Source organism: Ictidomys tridecemlineatus, unplaced genomic scaffold (genome assembly GCF_052094955.1).
Source record: "Ictidomys tridecemlineatus isolate mIctTri1 unplaced genomic scaffold, mIctTri1.hap1 Scaffold_40, whole genome shotgun sequence".
NCBI classification, from domain to species: Eukaryota; Metazoa; Chordata; class Mammalia; order Rodentia; family Sciuridae; genus Ictidomys; species Ictidomys tridecemlineatus.
Window position 1 is genome coordinate 370,684 of NW_027522604.1, and position 15,485 is coordinate 386,168.

The window sequence follows — 15,485 nt, forward strand, 5'->3', positions numbered from 1 at the left end:
CCCCAGTAACCAACTAACAAACAAACAAAACCACATTCAGAGTGAAAGAGAACAGAAAGCCAGTCCCCATGGTTGCTTTTTTCATCTGAGGGATGCAGCAGCTGGAAAAACAGTCTGGACTATTGGCCAGAACCACGTGTGTGGATTTCCTAGGCTTACTGTGCCCATTTCTGTCACTGAGTGTCAAGGACATGACAGGGAAGCCACCTGTCTTTGTGTCTGCCCTTCTCATAGGTTGGCCACTGCTCTTCAGCTCAAGCCTGGGCTCTCCCAGGACCAGGGCACCTAGACTCTCTGGGTGACTTATCTTGGTGTGTGACTCCTCAGGAAGGAATGTCCGCTCCGATGGCCATTCTGATTTCTGTTTGAAAAGTTTATCCTCAGTTGCTGAGAAATGAAAAAGAAAATATTCTCTGTTTTGTTTGGAGGCTCACAAAACCCAAGTTGAACATTCTCCTGCTCCCTAGGCAGAGGCAGTTAACTAATGAGCACTATTTATGGAGTAGGGCTGCATTCTCCCAACCTCCTGAGTGATGCTCTTGTAGAGAGAGGGGCAGGCAGGCGGGACATGTGGCTGGGAGGCTGACATTCAGAAGTAAGAAAACATGCAGCTTTGTCAGGTATTGTGGTGCTTGCCTGCAATCCCATCGGCTCAGGAGGCTGAGGAAGGAGGATCACGAGTTCAAAGCCAGCCTCAGCAACTTAGTGAGGCACTGAGCAACTCAGCGAGACCCTGTCTTTAAATAAAAAAATTAAAAAGAGCTGGGGATGTGCTTGGTGGTTAAGTGACTCTGGGTTCAATCCCTGAACCCAGCTTGGCCAGTCAAAAAGTAGCAGCCATAAAAGAAAAAAGAAGATGTATTAGAACTTGTTGCAGAGTTGAGATCAAAGTCCCAGGGCTGGGGACTGAGTTTGGAATTCATCAGGAAAGTGTCCTTGCCACTGTAAGGTGTATCCAAGGTCAGGAAAAGGTGAGAAGGTGTCCCCAAGGTAACAGAATCAGAGTATGAGAACAAGGGCCAAGTGCAGCCTCTGGACCAGGGGTCTCAGCTCCCCCCTGGAGCTCGGTAGAAGGGCAGAGTTAGGCTCCACCCTGACGGACTCCCGTCAGAAGCTGCACTTGGAGCGAATCTCCAGGTAGGTTCTAGGCGCTGTTCCTCCAGCAGAGAGGAACAAACTGTGGGGAAGACATCTCCCAGTCAGCTCGCGGGTGTTGGTGTCACACGCTGTGGGTGGCAATAAATGTTCTCAGCTGTTAAAGCTGCACTGTTCCCACTCAGTCTCACACTCAGTGTCTTTTTCTTTCTTTCAGCCACATCAGCAGTGACAGCTTCCTGTGTGAGTGCCAGCTCAAGTGGCTGCCTCCATGGCTTGAAAGCACAACACTGCAGGCCTTTGTGACAGCCATTGTGCCCAACTAGAGTCACTGAAGGGCCAGAGCATTTTCTCAGTACCACCAAAAAGATTTGTGTGTGGTAAGACCTCGTGGAAGATTTTTTTTTTCCATGAAGGGAAAAGAAGCCAGGTGGGCCTCCTGCTTGTGGTAGTCATTGCTGTGATCTCAGGAAACCTCAGCCCACAGCTGCAGATTGGCCCCTGGATGCAGTTTACCTCCCGCTGAAACCACACATGGCATTTACCACAAGGTGCTTCCTGTGACGCTTGGAGGATGTGCTTTTAATTAGAGGGCAGCATGCAGGGCTCACTGACACTCAGAATAATCAGTCACAGGAAGATATTTCTGGTGTTTCAGGAGACATCTGGTGCCCTGGTGTCGCTGGGAATTGATGCACCATATGATGGTTCACCGCAGGAAGGATAGGTCTGGGGAGAACATTCGCTCTAGTAAAAGCAGTCCCTCCATGTTCACCTGCACTCTGGCGGTTTCGCCAAACCCCTGAAATATACAGGGGTAGCTAGAGATGGCTCCTTCCTACTGGTTGTTAGAATGTCATCTTTTTTTGACCAGGAGTGCTCAGGATCCAAGTGTGGTTGCAAAGAGTACAGAAAATGCTGAACAGCTGCACACACACACACACACACACACACACACACACGGGCTAGCCCAGACAGGAATGACACAGCCTCTCGGCCACACACACGAGGGCAAAGATTGAGATGGATTTTGAGTTGTTCCTGGCATTTGCCTGGAGCAGGAGAGAGGACAGGATTCCACGCCCATCAGGCCCTGCAGGGCAGTTGCACATCTCTCCTGCTGCCAGATCCTGGCTGGGAGAGTCCTAACCGGAAACCCACCTAGCAGTACAGGGTTTCTGCTGGGCCATGTCTGTGACCTACTTTTAGCTCTGACAGTAGCCATTTCCCTGCTGGGAATAAAAGAGGAATGTCCTCTGTCCATGAGTTCACCCTTCACCCCACTGAGACCAACCCCTGCTTAGTGTGGCCTCCTGGCCACCCTCCTGCCTGGTTCAGACCAGGGAGAAGTAAGCATGGAGAACACGGTAGCAGAGCTCCAGACTGTGCTGGTCCTTCTTAGGGGTCTCCTGGGGGGGGGACGGGTCCCAGGCTGTGCCCAGTTCCGGTTCCCTAGGCACGGAATGGCTGTGCCATCCGTGGTTCATCACCCATTGCTCAGGGAGCCCTAGACCATTAATCTCGTTCCACAGCGCCCTGGAACAAGACTGTCTGCCACTTCCTCCTGCTCCTGACACAGGGCAGCCTTTCCCTCCGACCATCCAGGGAGGACTTCCAGGGAGGATTTCTGCAGCAGCCTCTTACCTCAGGCACTGGCAGACTCTGGATTAGAGTGGTTGATTTCACCTCTCTCAGGCCCACCCCTTCGATTCAGTTCAGGCTTCCCCCCACCCCCACTTCAAAAAAACCCCAACCATCTGGTGTTAATGGGAATCATGAAAACACTTGTCAGGAGATCAAAGTTTCCACCTCTGTACGCTCTCCCATGCCTTTAAAAAAACAAAAACAAAAAATAGAAAGCATGACCAGCTCACACCCTCTAAGATGGCAGGTAGAGCCAGGTAGGAGCCAGCACTGGCAAACAAGGGGACACACCTGAAATCCCCGTCCCACCACTGCTGGGGGACAGTACAAGATGGGCAGTTCCTTTGGAAGGCAGCCTTAGAAGTTCCTCATTTTAACAGTTACGATCAGTTCCTCTCCTGGGACAAATTCACATTTCACGGAAACATTTCCACATGTGTGTTCACAGCAGCACTATTTATAATAGCCAAAAAATGGGCACCCAAGTGCCCACCAGTTGATGGATGAATAGAGGAAGGTGGCATAGCCAGACATTGCAGGATTATCAGGCCATAAAATGCCACCTGTCCCATCCCTCCCACAGCCTGGATGAACTTTGAAAATGATAAGCTAAGGGAAAGTGGTCACTGACAAAGAACCGCAGATTCCATGACCCAGTCACAGGGAAGTCCCAGGACAGGGAGATCTGTAGAGGTAGGAAGTGCCCTAGGAGGTGCTCCAGCCTGGGGAGAGATGGAGAGAGAAGGGGAGTAGCTACAAAGTGCTTCTCCATGAGGTGACAAAGATATCTTAAAATTGACTGTTGTCATGATGACACCTACTCCTGAATGCACCACAGACCATTCAGTTTTGAACTTGAAATGGGTGAGCTTAAGTGTATGTGAATTGTTGCTCAGTAAAGCTCTGTGTGTGTGTGTGTGTGTGTGTGTGTGTTACAAATATAATTTTTACATGTCATAAAAATGTGTCTCTTTAAAACATGAACTTTGGATTTAGAGTCTTCGAAATTTGTGTCATCACTGATTTATAACATTTTCATCACTTCTAAAAGAAACCACAACCCCATGCCTTAGCAGGCATTCCCTCTTCTCCTGGCCACCAGCCATGGCGGTCACTAGTCCATGGGTGTGTGTGACCTGCCTGCTCTGGACAGTTAACATGAGTGCTGGTGGACAGCATGTGGCCTGAGGAACTCTCCTTTTCTCACTTTGCTGGGTCTTCTCCCCCAGTGGGGGGATTGAATCTGGGGCCTGAGAATAGTTTTGTTTTATTTTTAATATTTTTTTCAAGTATAATTGGGCACAACACCTTTATTTTATTTGTTTATTTTTAATGTGGTGCTGAGGATCAAACCCAGTGCCTCACACATGCTAGGTGAGCACTCTACCACTGAGCCCCAGCCCCAGCCCCAACCCCTGAGCATAGTTTTAAAGCATCAGTTCCTTTTCTGTGACTCAGTGACATCCTGCTGTATGGATATAGGTTTTGTTTCATCCATGCATCAGATGGCGGATATTTGATGGTGCTTACTTTGGGGGTTTTATGATTAATGTTGGTGTGAACATTCATGCACTAGTTATGTGAATTCTCTTGGGATTGCACCTGGGAATGGAATCTTTGGGTCCTGTGGCAGCTCTAGGTGTGACCAAAGAACTGTCAAACTGTTTTTTCAAAGTGGCTTCAGGATTTTACACACCTGCTGGCAATGTATGGGATTCTGGTTTTTCCTCGTGCTTTCAGACACTTGCTATCTTTTTTATTTTAGATTTTGCTAGTGGGAACAGAGTAGAATTTCATGGTAGTCTTAACATTTCCACAATGACTTATGATGTTGAATAATTTTTCTAGATGCTCATTGGATCGTGCATAGCTTCTTTGGAAAAATAGTTACTCGAGTCATTTATTCATTTCTCTATTTTGTTATGAGTTATCAATTCTGAATATTAGCACATTCAGAATTCTATATTTGTTATGAGTTGTCAGTTCTGAATATTAGAATATTCAGAATATTAGACCTTATCCGGTCTATGATTTGTAAATAAAATTTCCTAGTCTGTGAATTGTGGTGGTGGTTTTTCAGTTTCTAGACAGTTGTGCAAAAAATTTTTTAGAAATATTTTTAGGGCCAGTTGCAGTGGTGCATGCCTATAATTCCGGAAGCTTGGGAGGCTTAGTTAGGAGTATTGCAAGTTCAAAGCCAACTTCAGCAATTGCAAGGCACTAAATAAACAAACAAGAAAAGAATTCCATTTACAATGATTTTTTTGTGGGGGGCAGGTACCAGGGATTGAACCCAGGTGTGCTTAACCACTGAGCCACATCCCCAGCCCTATTTTGTATTTTATTTAGAGACAGAATCTCATTGATTTGCTTAGTGCCTTGCCATTGCTGAGGCTGGCTTTAATCCTGCCTCAGCCTCCCAAGCTGCTGGGGTTACAGGTGCACGCCACTGAGCCCAGCTAAGTGTGATATTAACTGTGGATTTTTCAAAGATGACCTTTATGAGGTTGAATAAGTTCCTTTCTTAACCCTAATTTTTTATTATGAAAATCTATTGGATTCTGTCTTGTGTGTAAATCTATGTGTGTGTGTTTCTGAGATGATTGCATAGGGTCCCCCCCCTTTGTTTTATTGATAATGGTCTAGTACATTGATTTTTGAATGGTAAACCTTGCTTTCCTGGGATCAACCTAACTTGATTAGAGTATGTGGTTCTTTTTAGGTGCTGTACATTTCAGTTTGCTGGGATTTTTGCTGAAGTTTTTGCATCTATACTTATAAAAGACGTTGTTTTCTAGGTTGTTGTTGGGATGTGTGTGTGTGTGTGTGTGTGTGTGTGTGTGTGTGTGATGTTTTTCTTAGGTGTTTGTTGTTAGAGTAATAGTTGTATAAAATTAGTTGGAAGATATTCTCTTTACATCTACTTGTCCAAAAAAAGAAAGAGGAAAAAAAATGCTTTGGAAGTTTTGGATTGGTTCTCTCTCTAAATGTTTGGTAGAATTCACTTGAGTCTGAGCTTTTCTTTATAGGAATTTCTTAATTCTACATTTAAAAATTTTTAAATTCTAAAGTGTCTCCTTAGTGTTGAGCCAGAATTTGCTTTTTCTTGAGTCAGTTTTAGAAGTTTGTCATTTCAGACAGGTGATCTGGTTAGCTGGGTACAGTTTTTAGTGTGTTCCCTATTTTCCTTTGGCTGGAAGAAGGACAGTAGTAGGGTGCCCTTTTTTGTGCCTTTTGTTTATCCTTCCTGCCTACTAGTCGAGCTAAAAGTTTTTAAATTTTGTTGATATTTTCAAAGAACCAATTTTTGCTTTGTAGTGATTTTCTCATTTTCCTGTCCTCCTTCTTTGATTTCTGCTCAAATCGTGATTAATTTCTTTTTCCTGCTTGTGGTGTTGTAGTTATTCTTCTTTTTCTGGGTTAAACAACTGGATTATTAGTCCTAAACTTCTTTAATACAGGCATTTTCAGCAATAAGTCCACAAGCACCATTTTAGTCGCAGCTTCTGAGACTTGAAAACTAAACACATTGTTTTCATTTAACTCAGAGCATCTTCCAGCATCCCTGTGACTTCTTCTCTGCTGTGCGGAAGTGCACTGCTTAATTTCAACAAGTTGCTTTCCAAATACTCTCTTCACTGTGGATTTAAAAGTCGTTCCATTGTCATCAAAAAAGATACTTTGTGTGATTTCCATCTTTTTAAACTTATTGGACCTATATTTTGACCTAAAATATTGACTTATCTTAGAGATTTTTCCGTGTACATTTCAAAAGAGTATTCTGCTATGGTTCGGTGGAGAGTTCCACGGGTGTATATTAGAATAGTTGGTTTATACTGTTGTTCAAGTCTTCTTTCTCCTTGTCCATCTGCCTAGTTTTTCTGCCTAGCTTTTCATTGGAAATAAGAGTATTATTGTTACATTGTCTGTTCTTCTCTTCGGTTCTGACAGGTTGTACTCTACATTTTGTAAAGCTCTGTTAGGTGCATATATTTATAATTTTTATGTCTTCCTGATGGATTGACCCATTTGCATGATAAAATATTTTGTCTCATATTGGGTGACTGTTTAATTGTCTTGAGATCTAAACTGCCTCTTGTAGGTAGTGTATACTGGGTCATAGTTTTTTAATCCATTATGGTTCTGCTTGCCTTTTGATCAGAGTGTTTAATTTGTTTACTGTTTTGTTTTGTTGGAGGAGGGGGTGCCAGGGATTGAACTCAGGGGCACTCAACCACTGAGCCACATCCCCAGCCCTAACTTGTATTTTATTTAGAGACAGGGTCTCACTGAGTTGCTTAGGGCCTTACTTTTGCTGAGGCTGGCTTTGAACTCATGATCCTCCTGCCTCAGCCTCCTGAGCCACTGAGATTACAGGCATGCACCACCACAGGTAATTCTTGTAGGTTGGGTCTGGTAGCAGTAAATTCTCTCAGTTTGGATATTTTTTAAAATCTGGGAATGTTTTAATTTCATCTTTATTTTTGAAAGATAATTTTGCTGCACCTGAGATTTCCAGACTTTTTAACTACTTTGAATATTTCTCCCTCTTGACCTTCCTGATTTTCGATAAGAAATCAGCTACAAATATTTTCAAGGATCCCCTGTATGTGATAAGTTGTTTTTCTTGTGCTGTTTTGAAAATGCTTTGTTTTTGGCCTTTAACACTTGAATATGATGAACCTAGGCCTTTTGAATGAATTTTGCTTAGAGTTAATTAAACTTTTCAGATATGTGGGTGCTGTTTTTCGTCCAGTTTATAAGTTTGGGTGCATCAGGGCTTCAAACATACTCTCCCTCCTCCTTGTGTCTTGTGCTTGGACTTGCATGATCTGTGTGTTGTCATACTGGATGCTCTTGCACAGATCTCTGAAGTTCTGTGTATTTTCCTCATTCTCTTTGATTCTCAGACTGGATATCTTCGCTCACCTGTCTCAAGTTCACTGACTCATCTGCAAACTCAGTTCTGCTACTGAGCCCTCTAGGATGGATTTTTAAAATATTTTTAGTTGTAGATGGACACAATACCTTTATTTTACTTAGGTTTTTTATTTATGTAGTCCTGGAGATTGAATCCAGGGCCTCACCCATCCTAGGCAAGGGCTCTACCAGAGAGATACAGCCCTAGCCCTAGGGTGGATTTTGTTTTGTTTTGATTTGGTTCTGAGGATTGAACCCAGGGCCTTGTGCATGCAAGCCAAGCACTCTACCAATGAGCTGTATCTGCCCTAATGATGGATTTTTAATTTCAGTTACTATACTTGTAAATGCCATGGTTTGTATGTGGTTCATTTTTATAGTTTCTGTTCATTGATCATTTCTCTCAGGTAAGAAAGTGTTCTCATGCTTTAATTCTCTTAGACATAGTTTTAGTTTTTCAAGTATTGTTGAGTGCCTGCAAGGTAGGAGAACCGGCGACCCACGGGCAGGTCAGGCCCAGCAATCTGCGGAGAGACAGAGCTGACACACACGCCTGCAGGGAACCGGGTCCTGCGACCCACCAGCGGCCTTCTGTGGGGCAGGCCCGTCCCCTCCCCCAGTGCCTGCAAGGTAGGCGGAACTGTGACCACCTGCAGAGCAGGCCCAGCGGCTGGTTGTGGGCCGGAGCCGGCCCCACCCCCAGTGCCTGCAAGGTAGGAGGACCAGCGACCCACGGGCAGGTCAGGCCCAGCAATCTGCGGAGAGACAGAGCTGACACACGCGCCTGCAGGGAACGGGGTCCTGCGACCCACCAGCAGCCTTCTGTGGGGCAGGCCCATCCCCTCCCCCAGTGCCTGCAAGGTAGGTGGGACTGTGACCACCAGCAGATCAGGCCTAGCGGCCTGCTGAGGGGCAGGACAGACCCCTCCCCCAGTGCCTGCAAAGTAGGCGGAACTGTGACCACCGGCAGAGCAGGCCCAGCGGCTGGTTGCGGGCTGGAGCCGGCCCCAACTCCAGTGCCTGCAAAGTAGGAGAACCGGCGACCCACGGGCAGGTCAGGCCCAGCAATCTGCAGAGAGACAGAGCTGACACACGTGCCTGCAGGGAACCGGGTCTTGTGACCCACCAGCGGCCTTCTGTGGGGCAGGCCCGTCCCCTCCCCCAGTGCCTGCAAGGTAGGTGTGACTGTGACCACCAGCAGATCAGGCTTAGCGGCCTGCTGAGGGGCAGGACAGTCCCTTCCCCCAGTGCCTGCAAGGTAGGCGGGACTGTGACCACTGGCAGAGCAGGCCCAGCAGCTGGTTGCGGGCCAGAGCCGGCCCCACCCCCAGTTCCTGCAAGGTAGGAGAACCAGCGACCCACGGGCAGGCAAGGCCCAGCAATCTGCGGAGAGACAGAGCCGACACACGCGCCTGCAGGGAACAGGGTCCTGTGACCCACCAGCGGCCTTCTGTGGGGCAGGCCCGTCCCCTCCCCCAGTGCCTGCAAGGTAGGCGGGACTGTGACCACCGGCAGATCAGGCCCAGCGGCTTGTTGCGGGCTGGAGCCGGCCCCACCCCCAGTGCCTGCAAGGTAGGTGTACCGGGGACCCATGGGGAGATTAGGCCCAGCAACCTACGGAGAGACAGAGGTGCCCCTCGCGCCTGCTGGGTAGGCGGACCTTCGACCGGCCAGCAGAGCAGACCTAGGGCCCGCCAGCGTGGTAGACAGATCGCACCAATTGGTGGAGGATCACAGCCACCATCTGTCCTGCAAAGGAGACTTTTCAACTATACAAGAGCAATATAAATAAATAGAGGAAAAATTTCAAAAACACAACAGTTTCACCAAGCAGAAAGAAACGCCAGCAGTATGAAAAGACAAGGAAAGAAAGGACCACAGGCAATGCAGGTCAACTCAACTCTAGAAGAGGTAATAGCTGCAACAGATGGAATGTCAGACAGAGAGGTCAGGATATACATGCTTCAGATGATCTGGAGTCTCAAGGAAGACATGAGACAGCAAAATCAGACAATGAAAGATCACATTGACAAGGAACTTCATAAACAAATCCAGGAAGTAAAAGGGATTTCCAATTTCACAGGGAGATAGAGGAAATAAAAAACAAACAAATAGAAATCCTAGAAATGCAGGAAGCAATAAACCAACTTAAAAAGTCAATTGAGAATACTACCAGCAGAGTGGATCACTTAGAAGATAGAACATCAGACAATGAAGACAGAGTATTTCAACTTGAAAAAAAAACATAGACAGCTCAGCAAGTCTGCTAAGAAACCATGAGCAGAACATCCAAGAAATATGGGATAATATCAAAAGACCAAACTTAAGAGTCATTGGGATACAGGAAGGCACAGAGCTCCAAACCAAAGGAATAGACAATTTATTTAGTGAAATAATACGATAAAACTTCCCAGACTTGAAGAATGAGACAGAACCCCAAATCCTAGAAGCCTACAGGACGCCGAATGTGCAAAATCATAAGAGATCCACACCTAGACACATTATAATGAAGATGTCCAACATACAGAATAAGGAGAGAATTTTAAAAGCTACAAGAGAAAGGAAACAGATTACATTTAGGGGTAAACCAATTAGGATAACAGCTGATCTCTCAACACAGACTCTAAAAGCTAGAAGATCCTGGAATAACATATTTCAAACGCTAAAAGAAAATGGGTTCCAACCAAGAATCGTGTATCCAGCGAAATTAAGCTTCAGGATGGAAGATGAAATTAAAACATTCCATGATAAACAAAAGTTAAAAGAATTTGCAGCTAGAAAACCATCTCTTCAAAAAATCCTTGGCAAAACACTACAGGAAGAGGAAATGGAAAACAACAGTGAAAACCAACAGTGGGAGGTAGGACAGTAAAGGGGGGAAAAAAATCAAAGAGGAAAACAAATCAGGTTTAGCAGCATTAATAAACAAATATGGCTGGAAGAACAAACCATATCTCAATAATAACCCTAAATGTTAATGGCTTAAACTCACCAATTAAGAGACACAGGCTAGTTGAATGGATCACAAAACAAGACCCAACAATATGCTGCCTACAGGAGATGCATTTGATAGGAAAGGATATACATAGACTGAAGGTGAAAGGTTGGGAAAAATCATATCACTCATATGGACTGTGGAAACAAGCAGGAGTGTCCATACTCATATCAAATAAAATAGATTTCAAACCAAAGTTAATCAAAAGGGATAAAGAAGGACACTACATACTGCTCAAGGGAACCATACACCAAAAAGACATAACAATCATAAATATATATGCCCCAAACAACGGTGCTGCTGTGTTCATCAAGCAAACTCTTCTCAAGTTCAAGAGTCTAATAGACCACCATACAATAATCATGGGAGACTTCAACACACCTCTCTCACCACTGGACAGATCTTCCAAACAAAAGTTGAATAAGGAAACTATAGAACTCAATAACACAATTAACAACCTAGACTTAATTGACATATATAGAATATACCACCCAACATCAAGCAGCTATACTTTTTTCTCAGCAGCACATGGATCCTTCTCAAAAATATATCATATATTATGTCACAGGGCAACTCTTAGACAATATAAAGGAGAGGAGATAATACCATGCATCTTATATGATCATAATGGAATGAAACTAAAAATCAACGATAAAAGAAGCAAGGAAAAATCATGCATCACTTGGAGAATGAACAATAGGTTACTGAATGATCAATGGGTTTTAGAAGACATCAAGGAGGAAATTAAAAAATTCTTAGAGTTTAATGAAAACACAGACACAACATATCGGAATCTATGGGACACATTGAAGCAGTTCTAAGAGGAAAATTCATTGCTTGGAGTTCATTCCTTAAAAAAAGAAAAAACCAACAAATAAATGGTCTCATACTTCATCTCAAAATCCTAGAAAAAGAAGAGCAAAACAACAGCAAAAGAAGTAGAAGGCAAGAAATAATTAAAATCAGAGCTGAAATTAATGAAATCGAAACAAAAGAAACAATTGAAAAAATTGACAAAACGAAAAGTTGGTTCTTTGAAAAGATAAATAAAATTGACAGACCCTTAGCCATGCTAGCGAAGAGAAGAAGAGAGAGAACTCAAATTACTAGCATAAGGGATGAAAAAGGCAAGATCACGACAGACACTTCAGAAATACAGAAGATAATCAGAAATTATTTGGATCCTTATACTCCAATAAAATAGAAGATAGTGAAGGCATCGATAAATTTCTTAAGTCATATAATCTGCCCAGATTGAGTCAGGAGGATATAGACAACCTAAACAGACCAATATCAATTGAGGAAATAGAAGAAACCATCAAAAGATTACCATCTAAGAAAAGCCCAGGACCGGATGGGTATACAGCAGAGTTTTACAAAACCTTTAAAGAGGAACTAATACCAATACTTTTCAAACTATTTCAGGAAATAGAAAAAGAGGGAGAACTTCCAAATTCATTCTACGAGGCCAACATCACCCTGATTCCGAAACCAGACAAAGACACTTCAAAGAAAGAAAACTACAGACCAGTATCTCTAATGAACCTAGATGCAAAAATCCTCAATAAAATTCTGGCAAATCGGATACAAAAACATATCAAAAAAATTGTGCACCATGATCAAGTAGGATTCATCCCTGGTATGCAAGGCTGGTTCAATATATGGAAATCAATAAATGTTATTCACCACATCAATAGACTTAAAAATAAGAACCATATGATCATCTCGATAGATGCGGAAAAAGCATTTGACAAAGTACAGCATCCGTTTATGTTCAAAACTCTCGAAAAACTAGGGATAACAGGAACATACCTCAACATTTTAAAAGCAATTTATGCTAAGCCTCAGGCTAGCATCATTCTGAATGGAGAAAAATTGAAGGCATTCCCTCTAAAATCTGGAACAAGACAGGGATGCCCTCTCTCACCACTTCTGTTCAACATAGTTCTCGAAACACTGGCCAGAGCAATTAGACAGACGAAAGAAATTAAAGGCATAAAAATAGGAAAAGAAGAACTTAAATTATCACTATTTGCAGATGACATGATTCTATACCTAGCAGACCCAATAGGGTCTACAAAGAAACTGTTAGAGCTAATAAATGAATTCAGCAAAGTGGCAGGATATAAAATCAACACAAATAAATCAAAGGCATTCCTGTATATCAGCGACAAATCCTCTGAAATGGACACGAGGACAACCACCCCGTTCACAATATCCTCAAAAAGAATAAAATACTTGGGAATCAACCTAACAAAAGAGGTGAAAGACTTATACAATGAAAACTACAGAACCCTAAAGAGAGAAATTGAAGAAGACCTTAGAAGATGGAAAAATATACCCTGTTCATGGATAGGCAGAACTAACATCATCAAAATGGCGATATTACCAAAAGTTCTCTATAGGTTTAATGCGATGCCAATCAAAATCCCAACGGCATTTCTTGTAGAAATGGAGAAAGCAATCATGAAATTCATATGGAAGAATAAAAGACCCAGAATAGCAAAAACAATACTAAGCAGGAAGTGTGAATCAGGTGGTATAGTGATACCAGACTTCAAACTATACTATAGAGCAATAGTAACAAAAACAGCATGGTACTGGTGCCAAAACAGGTGGGTGGACCAATGGTACAGAATAGAGGACACAGAAACCAACCCAAAAAACTACAACTTTCTTATATTTGATAAAGGGGCTAAAAGCATGCAATGGAGGAAGGATAGCATCTTCAACAAATGGTGCTGGGAAAATTGGAAATCCATATGCAACAAAATGAAATTGAATCCCTTTCTCTCGCCATGCACAAAAGTTAACTCAAAATGGATCAAGGAGCTTGATATCAAATCAGAGACACGGCATCTGATAGAAGAGAAAGTTGGCTACGACCTACATGCTGTGGGGTCGGGCTCCAAATTCCTCAATAGGACACCCATAGCACAAGAGTTAACAGCTAGAATCAACAAATGGGACTTACTCAAACTAAAAAGTTTTTTCTCAGCAAAAGAAACAATAAGAGAGGTAAATAGGGAGCCTACATCATGGGAACAAATCTTTACTCCTCACACTTCAGATAGAGCCCTAATATCCAGAGTATATAAAGAACTCAGAAAATTAGACAATAAGATAACAAATAATCCCATCAACAAATGGGCCAAGGACTTGAACAGACACTTCTCAGAGGAGGACATACAATCAATCAACAAGTACATGAAAAAATGCTCACCATCTCTAGCAGTCAGAGAAATGCAAATCAAAACTACCCTAAGATACCATCTCACTCCAGTAAGATTGGCAGCCATTATGAAGTCAAACAACAATAAGTGCTGGCGAGGATGTGGGGAAAAGGGTACACTTGTACATTGTTGGTGGGACTGCAAATTGGTGCAGCCAATTTGGAAAGCAGTATGGAGATTTCTTGGAAAGCTGGGAATGGAACCACCATTTGACCCAGCTATCCCCCTTCTCGGTCTATTCCCTAAAGACCTAAAAAGAGCATGCTACAGGGACACTGCTACATCGATGTTCATAGCAGCACAATTCACAATAGGAAGACTGTGGAACCACCCTAGATGCCCTTCAATAGACGAATGGATAAAAAAAATGTGGCATTTATACACAATGGAGTATTACTCTGCATTAAGAAATGACAAAATCATAGAATTTGGAGGGAAATGGATGGCATTAGAGCAGATTATGCTAAGTGAGGCTAGCCAAGCCCTAAAAAACAAATGCCAAATGTCTTCTTTGATATAAGGAGAGTAATTAAGAACAGACTAGGGAAGAAGAGCACAAGAAGAAGACCATCATTAAACAGGGTTGAGAGGTGGGAGGGAAATGGAGAGAGAAGGGAAATAGCATGGAAATGGAACGAGACCCTCAGGTTTATACAAAATTACATACAAGAGGAAGTGAGGGGAAAGGGAAAAATAATACAAGGGGGAGGAATGAATTACAGTAGGGGGGGTAGAGAGAGAAGAGGGGAGGGGAGGGGAGGGGGGATAGTAGAGGATAGGAAAGGCAGCAGAATACAACAGACACTAGGATGGCAATATGTAAAGCAATGGAAGTGAAACTGATGTGATTCTGCAAGCTGTATAAGGGGTAATATGGGAGTGCATAACCCACTTGAATCAAAATGTGAAATATGATATATCAAGAACTATGTAATGGAGGGGTAAGACAAGATAATACAAATGGAAGAAATGATTTACAGTAGAAGAGGTAGAGAGAGAAAAGGGGAGGGGAGGGGAGGGGAGGGGGGATAGTAGAGAATAGGACTGACAGTAGAATACATCAGACACTAGAAAGGCAATATGTCAATCAATGGAAGGGTAACTGATGTGATACAGCAATCTGTATACGGGGTAAAGTTGGGAGTCCATAACCCGCTTGAATCAAACTGTGAAATATGATGTATTAAGAACTGTGTAAGGTTTTGAACGACCAACAATAAAAAAAAATAAATTAAAAAAAAAAGTATTGTTATAATAGCTGATGTTGTTTAATGAGTCCAAGATCTCAGTTTCCTCAGGGACAGTTTGTATTGACATTTTTTTGTCCTGTTTCATAATTTGTTGTTGAAAATTAGACATTTAAGATTAAATAATATGCTGGGTGTGATAGCACAGGCCCCATCCCAGCTGCTCAGGAAGCCCATGCAGGAGGATCTCGAGTTCAAAGTCAGCCTCAGCAACTTAGCGGAGTTCCTCAGCAACTCAGTGAGACCTTGTCTTTAATAAAGTACAAAATAGTGCTGGGGATGGGGCTCCGTGGTCAAGTGACCCTGGGTTCGATCCCCAGTACCAAAAAACAAAAAAGTAAAATGACATGG

At 43.2% G+C, this 15,485-nt stretch overlaps 1 protein-coding gene across 1 annotated transcript in view; it reads left to right on the plus strand.

The window, feature by feature from the left end:
* The window catches only part of LOC144373456 (leucine-rich repeats and immunoglobulin-like domains protein 1), a 56,314-nt gene that overhangs the window by 33,857 nt on the left and 6,972 nt on the right, over positions 1-15,485 (plus strand). The window contains 2 exon segments of the mRNA XM_078036525.1: positions 1,313-1,404; positions 1,407-1,475. Of these exon segments, the coding sequence (XP_077892651.1) occupies positions 1,313-1,404; positions 1,407-1,475 (161 nt within the window).